Raw genomic sequence first — 10,395 nt, forward strand, 5'->3', positions numbered from 1 at the left:
GTTTGCGCTCGGTGACGGCGCCCCCTGGCGGAAGGGAGGGGAAGCCCCGCGGCGTGTCAAAATAAAAGCACGGCAAAAAAAGAAACTTTACTCGAGACATTCCTGTTTTTGAAATTGATTTCAAGAACTACCTTGAATGTATTAAAAATAATTGATAATAAAAAAATTATACACACTGTTAACATAATTGAAGAAATATTTGGAGAAATGTAATATGTCCTGCCATTTTCTTTCTTCTTTTTATTTAAATTCATTTATTTTATTATTATATTTATGTTACTTATGTAATGACTTATGCACTTCATCCACTTTATGTCTCATACTGTATTTGTTCATTTACTTCCTTGATGCCTGACTGTTTGTATTGTCCACGGTCAATGTTCTGACTGTGATTGGAACGGTTAAATAAAGTTTTGAAAAAGTTTTGAAAAAAAAACAAAAAACAAATTAATCAAGGCCACAAAAAAAAATAAAAAATAAATAAAACATCATTAATTAGTTTATACTGAATGGAATATTATTTATGGCGTATATATCACATAAAAGTGAGAAAATGAGATAGCTTTATGACTTTTGTTTACTTCATACTGTAACAAATAATTGATTTAAATATAATATGAAGATGAAATATTTATAACTACATTTTTCTTCTATTTTATTGTAAAATAATCTTACGTTTCCTCTTCTCAACACTCACCACAATGAAACAGATAGACACAAATCATGAAAAAAAAAAGAATTGGTGTAAATTTTAATAGGAAACTCAATAATGTAAGGTTTATCTGAGGCTGTTGTTAACAATGAAGATGAATTTGATGACTTTTAAAGCTGACCATGATCATTTTCTCTTAAACAAACACCCCTATCAAATCAGAAACCACCTGCTCCAGATGAATGCCCCACTTGGAACCGAACAAAACCAGGCCAGGCCTCCACACGATCTCTCCCGGTGATGAATAATTCATCGTCCAGCTGCTGTGGCACAAAACAACAAACAGCACACGTGTGGAAATGGGCCGGCGCCAAAGGTGGACTGAAAACAACACCGGCCATTACACCTCAGAGTGACACACGACACCCAGCTGGACTTTACTGGAACATTTGGCCGGATAGGAGGTGAGACAGTTACTCAAGCTGTTTATAGGCGACCGACCGTCATCATGGCTGCTTCGGTGACTTTTATTTAGAAAGAAAAATGTAGTGTATTATCCACCTGAACATTTTTGCTTTAATATCTTCAATTATCTTATGTTCTTCATGGTGTTTTCTTAGCCTAAAAGTTAAGGGATATGTCAGAGGTAATTCACCATTTGGATAGGAACTTCATTTGTGATAAGTAACAGTTTATAGTTGAATGGAATAAATATGAATAAATTCAGATGTTACAAGAGAGAAAAGGCACATGCATACATTTACAGCAAGATGTTTAGATTAGGTGTCTAGTGTTCCTTGTCATCTACCCATCTCTGTGGGTCATAGTTTTTGGGGAAACTTGACACTGTATCTATGTTTAGTTAGCTTGGTCAAGAGGTTAAATGTCAGAAGGCTTAGGTTAGATTTTGTTTTTAGATCCTGTCTTTGTCTGACCATCTTGGACACACATATCCTTATACTGGGAGAAGGTGGAGAATTAGAAAACGTATATAAGGTCAGAGCTTTAGGCCAAGAGGGAGAGATCTGATATTGGACCAGAGATGCTCCACGATTCGACATTTTTGACACTGTTCTTTTTCTTGTAATAAACTCTTTTTGAATGCAAGAAAAGACGTGTCGGCGGTGATCCCTTCTCTTCATCAACACATCAATATACCACAAAACAAAACCAAACAGTTACACTTTCTCGCACCAGCAGGGAAAATAAAAAACCTATGAAAGGACAAAGCTTCTTCTCATGAGTCAGCAGCGTTCATCTTTTTTTCACCTCAGCGTTTTATGCCAGAGGTCGAAGCAGGGCACCACGTGCAGCCGGACGTATTTCTGTCCCCCGGCGGGACACTCCAAGCAGCCGTACACCGTCTCGCGCCGCTGGTTGCCCATGCCGCACAGCGCGCACGGCCCCTTGGGGATGTTGTGCTTGAGCAGGTTGACCCGCGTGTGGCTGCTGTCCCTCAGGTAGGCGGTGGACACGTCCGTCATGCTGGCCGCCTTCTCGTAGTAGTCGGTCACCACGTCGTCCATGTAGGTGTCGGTGTGGGTGAGCTCCTCGAACGTCCGGTCGTCTGCAAACAAGTGGGGCGAGTTAAAAGTGTAGGGAAAATACTGTAATAATATATATTAAAGGTACATTGTGTAGGAATTACTCCCATCTAGCGTTGCGGTTGTAGATCGCAAGCAACTCAATCGTATTTTTCATGCTGCATTCACCTGAAATTGGGCGGACGGCAGACAAAGGCAAAACAATACACGTGATCAGCGGTGTAGTCTATGTGATACTCAGGTATACTCAGTATACCCACTGAAAATGCATACATACTTCAGTATACCCAGTACAACAAAACTATCTAACTAAAGTATTTGGCAGTGGTTCTCAAAGTGGGAGGGTTGATAGGGTTCAAGGGGGTCCACAACCTTTTCTTGAAATTTTACCACTTTTTCCTAGATTTTTTAAACTTTTTTTTTTCTTTTTTACTATTTTACTCTTTTTTACTACTATTTTTTTTCAACAAAATTTTACCCCGTTTTGTATTATTGTTTTCCCCCTTTTTTGAGAGAGAAATTGTACCACATTTTTCTAAATTGTTTTGCGAAATCTTACCACTTTTTTGCTTTTTCTAGAATTCTTTTCTCAATTTTTAAATTTTTTTTTCTTTTTCTTTTTTTTTAGAAATGTTACCACTTTTTTCTAAAAAATCTTTAACTTTTTTATTTATTTATTTATTTAAATCTTACCACTTTTTTCCAGAATGTTCTCTATAATCTTTCAAAAATGTACGCCTAATTTGAATGTACATTGATTGTTTGTGTATTTCTTGTGTTTGCTTCAAAATTTTGTCCAATGGGGGTCCCATGGTCTAATTTCTGTCAATTTTGGGGTCCTTGATGTAAAAAAGTTTGAGAACCACCAGTGATACAAGTATGAACAGTCTACCCACCTTAAAAGCAGTATAACCACTAAAAAAAATTAGACTACACCACTGCACGTGACAATATGTTGTCATGGCGATGTCGTATTGTTCACTTCTGTGACTAAAATGACATCTGGTTTGTTAGCGACGACCTGCTGTCTGCCCGACTGCAGGTGAATGCAGCATCAGTGTAACGCTCCATGTAGATATGAATGATATGAACGGCTCATTCAGAGCTGAAAGGAACACTTCACTTTGTTGATGGGGGGGATTACTGGTTAATGAAAAACAGACTGAAGAACCAAATAATCGATTTTCATGAATAGATAACAGGAGAAGTTACACAATGTCCCTTTAAATAAAGGGATAGTTCACCCAAAATTGAAATTTCACTCATTATCTCCTCCCCCTCATGTGGACTAAGGGCTGGGAGAAGTTTCAGAGTCCTCCGTGGCTTCTCTGAGTTACAGGGGGTCTCGGCGTAGCAGTGCATGTCCATATAACGGTTGCAAATGGATACCAACTGTCTTCGTAACAAAAAGACACACCAAAAAACATCCACATACCTCCATGCTGCTCGTATGTAATGTCCCTCTTGTATTGAAGCCCCGAAATGTGAAATTGTCCGCTACAAAACAAGCTTGAAATATAGACTTATTTAATTTTTTTCGGGACAGTTTCGCATTTCGGGGCTTCAATACAAGACGGACATTACAGACGAGCAGCATGGAGGTATTTGGATGTTTTTTGGTGTGTCTTTTTGTTACGTAGACAGTTGGTATCCATTTGCAACCGTCATATGGACATGCACTGCTACGCCGAGACCCCCTGTAACTCAGAGAAGACACGGAGGACTCTGACACTTCTCCCAGCCCTTAGTCCACATGAGGGGGAGGAGATAATGAGTGAAATTTCAATCTTGGGTGAACTATCACTTTAAGTAGAGGTTTGATGGTGCACCTGCTCTGAAGGGGTTTCCATAGATGATGCCGGACAGGAAGCGCCGCAGTCGGCCCATGGAGAAGTGTCCGATGAAGCCGCCGAGCTGCTCCCTGATCTGCTCCCGCTCGAATCCACCCTGAGACTCCGGGGCCACGCAGATATCTGAGGGAGAGGAAGGAAAAGTGAGATTAAGCTGCTGTAAATCTAACTCTGGACAGACTTTTATTGAATTTCAGATTTTAAACGAGGGAGTAAAGAAGGAATCGAAGTCACGGAAAACTTTTTAAGAATGAAAAAGAAAAGGATTGGATGGGGAAAGCTCTGTTTCCGGGGCTTTCACTCTAACCAGCTGAGCTAACCGGCCTGTTCCCCAACATTATTTCCTCCACATTCAAAGCCATAGAGAATAAACAGCACCTTGATCTAAAGGTCGAATCCTATAATCTCTATTCCAACCACGAAGGGGCTTGAACCCTCAATCTTCTGATCCGAAGTCAGACGCCTTGTCCATTAGGCCACGTGGTCACAGTTTGGACAATGAAATCCTCTTCTCCAGCACTGTAACTTTTAAACTTAAAGGGATAGTAGCATTTTTTTAAAGTGGGGTTGTATGATCTACAAATAGCCCCTAAGTACTTTAATTGCAGTAGAAGACTCTCTGCACTCCTCCCGTTAGCAACGCCAGCCCATAATAGCCCTGCCCAGAGATTTACAACATACAGTGTTGTGAACAGACCCAAAGAAACGGCCTATTTTCACGGCCTAAAAGAGGTTTTACCTGAAAAAAAATACACAGTTCCATTGTTTGCTGTAATATAATTTTTTCCAGCCCTTCAAAGTGCAGGAAAAACACAGTTTTTATTTGGACCTAACCAACTGCTGATCGGCGGCGCTAACCCTGGGCGGAGGGATACGTGAGTTGGTTAGGTCCAAATAAAAACTGTGTTTTTCCTGCACTTTGAAGGGCTGGAAAAAATTATATTACAGCAAACAATGGAACTGTGTATTTTTTTTCAGGTAAAACCTCTTTTAGGCCGTGAAAATAGGCCGTTTCTTTGGGTCTGTTCACAACACTGTATGTTGTAAATCTCTGGGCAGGGCTATTATGGGCTGGCGTTGCTAACGGGAGGAGTGCAGAGAGTCTTCTACTGCAATTAAAGTACTTAGGGGCTATTTGTAGATCATACAACCACACTTTAAAAAAAAATGCTACTATCCCTTTAAGGTAAGAATGTGCTGCACGGCCTCAGGTGTTCACCACAACTAACAAAACCACCGCGTTTGATGGAGGAGACAAAGGATTCAAACCTTTAATGATCTCAGAAAACACACTCCTTTCAGTTTCATTCAACGCTCCAAAGCCTAATTTCACCTCTGCATGCACAATTTTCTAATTTTCATGTTTGCAACAGTGGAATATATTGAATTTAGAAGGTTTAAAGACAGGGAGCTGAAGGTGGTGGTGGTGAAGGTGGTGGACTTCGTACCCAGGCGCCCGTCCAGTCGGACAAACAGCTCACAGATGCTGAAGGCGATGGTGGTGTGAGCCGGGATGACGATGGCCTTGTCTCGACCTTTGGGGTTCCTGCCGTCGTCGATCTGAAACTGCAGCGGAGCAGAGAGTTGTGTCAAGTCAGTGTGTCAGTGAGTGAGCCCTAAATCAGGATTAAAGGGAAAGTTCAGCATTTTGGTAAATTCGCCTATTACCACAATCCTTATAGTCATAGCAGTAGGTTCATTACCTTTAATTATTGGTGCAAAACTAATCAAATACACAATCCAACAACTCCAAAACACTCTGGTGGACAAGTTGTGACCTGCACATTCACCACGCTATGAAATAATCATGTAACATTATGAGACAGAGTTGTTTTTGAGGCAAATGCAGCTGGAACTACATTCCAGACACGGCTGCTGGGCGGAGTGATTTCAAAAGTGCAAGTAGTTCCGAGTATTTGCTTCATGTGTTGTAGTGTTACATAATTATACATGATTATTTCATAGCCACCAGAGTGTTTTGGAGTTGTTGGATTGTGTATTTGATGAGTTTGATGAGGGAAACCAAGAAATCCCATTAGCCTCCGTAGCGTAGCTCTGAGCAGCTCACGTCTCTGCCCCGCTGATCTCAAAACAACATGCACCGATGATTAAAGGTAATGAACCTACTGCTATGACTATAGGGATTATGGCAATAGGCAAATTTGCCAAAATGTTACACTATCCCTTTAATCAGCATTAAAGGGATAGTTCAACATTTTGGCAAATTCACCTATTCATAAGGAAATTGCATTGTTAAGTCAAATACAGGGGATTAAGTTTAACAACTGTGTGTAGTTTGTGATTATTGGATGATGATTTGGTCAAATCTGATCCAAGAACAGTTGTTTTGAGTCTGTCCCTGTCTGTCTGTGTGTGTGTGTGTGTTTTTACCCTCATGGTCGTCCCCCTCATGCCGGCGTGGACGGTCAGCGAGCACTGGCGCGTGGTGCGGATGCTCTCCACGACCACGCAGAGGACGCTGCGTCTGCTCTCTTTGGACTGACGGATCAGACAGTGATCCAGGTCCACTTTCCTGAACAAAAAACAGACTCAGAAACTCTGATCTCTGATCTGCCAAACACTCATTTACTAGATCTGACACCTGATGATGATGTGATGTGTATTTCCTGCCGTGCATTGTAACGGCTGTATGTTGCCAGTGTAGGATAACATGATCATTTATTCATCCTCGCAGGGAAACCCTCTTCTCACATTCCCCTTGTCACACAGAAGTCAGAGGTCAGATGTTGTCAGGAAAAACCTTAAAGGGATAGTAGCATTTTTTTTTAATAAAGTGGGGTTGTATGATCTACAAATAGCCCCTAAGTACTTTAATTGCAGTAGAAGACTCTCTGCACTCCTCCCGTTAGCAACGCCAGCCCATAATAGCCCTGCCCAGAGATTTACAACATACAGTGTTGTGAACAGACCCAAAGAAACGGCCTATTTTCACGGCCTAAAAGAGGTTTTACCAGAAAAAAAAATACACAGTTCCATTGTTCACTATAATATAATTTTTTCCAGCCCTTCAAAGTGCAGGAAAAACACAGTTTTTATTTGGACCTAACCAACTCACGTATCCCTCCGCCCAGGTAAGGTAAAAGGTAAAGGTAAAACCTCTTTTAGGCCACGAAAATAGGCCGTTTCTTTGGGTCTGTTCACAACACTGTATGTTGTAAATCTCTGGGCAGGGCTATTATGGGCTGGCGTTGCTAACGGGAGGAGTGCAGAGAGTCTTCTACTGCAATTAAAGTACTTAGGGGCTATTTGTAGATCATACAACCCCACTTTTAAAAAAAAAATGCTACTATCCCTTTAAATTTAGATAAAATATCTGAACTGAAATGTGAAATGGACATATATATATTTCAAAATAAAAGCCTCTACCTCCATCTCAAGATGAATAATTGATCACACTGAGATGATTTGACTTAATAATTAATAAAGGATCAGCTTCATACATCATACATCTAATTAGTCTTAAGTGACACCACAGTGATGATGATGATGATGATGATGATGCTGAGCAGCTGTCTAACGTATGCGCTCGCGCCGCACTGCATGCTGGGATACCTGGAGTTGAGCTCGCGCAGCAGCGTGGGCACCTCCAGCTCGTGTTTGGTCACGATGCCGAAGGAGGCTTTGACGGCCACCGAGTCCGAGCCGCTGATGTTGAAGCCCACGTCGTTGATGATGTGGTTGCCCAGGCGACCGTTGAGGGCCAGGTCGGACTTGTCCTCGTAGTTGAGCAGCTGATAGGACGACACTCCTGTAGAAGCAGAGAATAGAGAGTTATTATTGATACTAATTACCCCTTACCTAATTACTTTTTGTACTTTTGTATTTCACTATTTTCTATCTGTTTTTGTATTGTCTTGTATGAATATCTCACTGCAATTTGGCTTTATGCTAAGCTATAGCTAACTAGGTGCAGCTTTAATTTTTTATTTTTTCAATTTAGCACAGACTAGATAGATAGATAGATAGATAGATAGATAGATAGATAGATAGATAGATAGATAGATAGATAGATAGATAGATAGATAGATAGATAGATAGATAGATAGATGTGCATGCACTTACATTTTGGCTTTATGCTAAGCTATAGCTAACTAGGTGCAGCTTTAATTTTTTTTTTTCAATTTAGCACAGACTAGATAGGTAGATATAGATAGATAGATAGATAGATAGATAGATAGGTAGATATAGATAGATAGATAGATAGATAGATAGATAGATAGATAGATAGATAGATAGATAGATAGATAGATAGATAGATAGATAGATAGATAGATAGAACGATAGATACAGTAGAACGATAGATAGATAGATAGATAGAACGATAGATAGAACGATAGATAGATAGATAGATAGATAGATAGATAGATAGATAGATAGATAGATAGATAGATAGATAGATAGATAGATAGATAGATAGATAGATAGATAGATAGATAGATAGATAGATAGACTTTATTGATCCCAAGATGGGAAATAACAGTGCAGCAGCAGCAGCATTACACAGACACACAGTGACGATAACAACATGTAGTATAAGAATATAAAGAATAAGAATATAAACTATACATAATAAAATAGTAAAATATAAAGAACAAACTATACATAGAAAAAGTGGTAGAAAAACGCATAATCTGAATCTGAATCACAAATGACATTTAAAGACACAAAACACACAATAAAAAGTTCAGATTATCTCCACAACCTTTGGAAATATTTAAATTTTTCCCTCAGAATTAAAGTACGAGATGTTTATATCTAAATAAGACAAGTTAAACCTCAATATAAGGAAAGAAATTTGTTTTTTTTTGCTTTGTTTAGGGGTTTTTTTCTTCTTTTTTTCCGTTTTGTATATACTGTATGTATATTTATATACTTTTTCTTTCATATTAATCCCCTGTGACCTGTTTATTTTTATTTTGAGATACATCTTTTATTTGAACTATAATGAGCTTCATGTGTAAACGTGTAAATGTGTATGTTTGTACTATCTGTTGTGTATTATGTTCAAAATATGAGAAAAATCAATAAAGAGAGTTGAAAATAAGTGTAACCTGCAACAGTATCAAACCAATTATGCAGAGAATCTATATAAAATGGTTTTATTTTGCTGTGAACATGGAGGAACTTTAATATTAAGCTTGTTTGTTGAATCTTGTTTGTTAAATATGTGCAAAATCTGCAGTTTTTAAGTCATGTGAAGGCCAAAATTGTTCAACCTAGATGTTATTTTACATTTTAATGGAGATCAACAAACTTTTCCAAGTAAAAAAAGTGCTGAATTCTGGGAAAATATTTCCAGTAGGGCTAGAGACAGAATATTTAAAATAGTCTGCCTTTTTTTTAACCTCAGAGGTGAAATGTAATCCTGATAATTCTGTCTTGATGAAACAGGGATTATTCTGCCGTACCTGCTGTGATCTCCTTCTCCCCGACCAGGATGTCTTTGAGCGAGAACGGGGACGAGGCGTACTTGCTCTTCTTCCAGAAGTGCCTCTTCCTCTTCCTCGTCACCAGGCTGAGCGGCTGGTAGCGGTCGGCCTCGCTCAGGCTGGGCACGGGGATGAGCCGCCCGGTGTCGCCCACCTGCTTCACAAAGTTCTTAGTGGCCGAGGCGAACATTTCAAAACATGCATGAGGGTTGAACTAGGGCAGTAAAAAAGAAAAAAGCATATATATACGCAGTCCTGTGTATGAAAAGCAGCTCCAAAGACGACCACCGCAGCCTCACTGGGTGTAGCTATTCGCTGCTCGTGTTTGCTGCTGATGTTAAATAATGCAGGTGGTGTGTAAGCGAATATGGGACAAGGTGTGTGTGAACCTGCTGCTTCCTGTCACGTGGGAAATCAGCTGGAAAAACTAATGACAGGAGTTTTCTTACACTTCTTCTTTCCGGCATTTTGAGCCAGTGACCTTCTTCAAGGTCTGTGGCCACAGATTAACCGTTGTAATTGATGGAATTCCTGTAATTTATTGTAAATGTGCAGATCCTGTGTTTTCTATGTATTAACACTTAAAGGGATAGTTGAACATTTTAGCAAATTGGCCCATTGCCATAATCCCTATAGTCGTAGCAGTAGGTTCGTTACCTTTAATTGTCGGTGCAAGCTATTTTTAGAACGGTGGAGCAGAGTCGTGAGCTGCTCAGAGCTACGCTACGGAGGCTCATTATGGGATTTCTTGGTTTCCCTCATCATCAAACTCATCAAATACACAATCCAACAACTCCACAACGCTCTGGTGGACAAGTTGTGACCTGCACATTCACCACACTATGAGATAATAACACAACGTTAGATGTTGGATTGTGTATTTGATGAGGGAAGGCGTG

General features: G+C 39.8%; 1 protein-coding gene across 1 annotated transcript; it reads right to left on the bottom strand.

Moving 5' to 3' along the window:
* Nucleotides 1-1,917: 1,917 nt before the first annotated feature.
* On the bottom strand, nucleotides 1,918-9,686 carry pjvk (pejvakin; the record flags this gene model as incomplete). Its single annotated transcript, XM_083986002.1, has 6 exons — nucleotides 1,918-2,219; nucleotides 4,026-4,169; nucleotides 5,495-5,612; nucleotides 6,438-6,579; nucleotides 7,620-7,815; nucleotides 9,476-9,686. The coding sequence occupies 6 exons, from the start codon at nucleotides 9,684-9,686 to the stop codon at nucleotides 1,918-1,920; spliced, it is 1,113 nt and encodes a 370-aa protein (XP_083842128.1).
* Between the last annotated feature and the right edge of the window lie 709 nt (nucleotides 9,687-10,395).

This window comes from Trachurus trachurus, assembly GCF_905171665.1.
Source record: "Trachurus trachurus genome assembly, chromosome: 2".
Taxonomy (NCBI): Eukaryota; Metazoa; Chordata; class Actinopteri; order Carangiformes; family Carangidae; genus Trachurus; species Trachurus trachurus.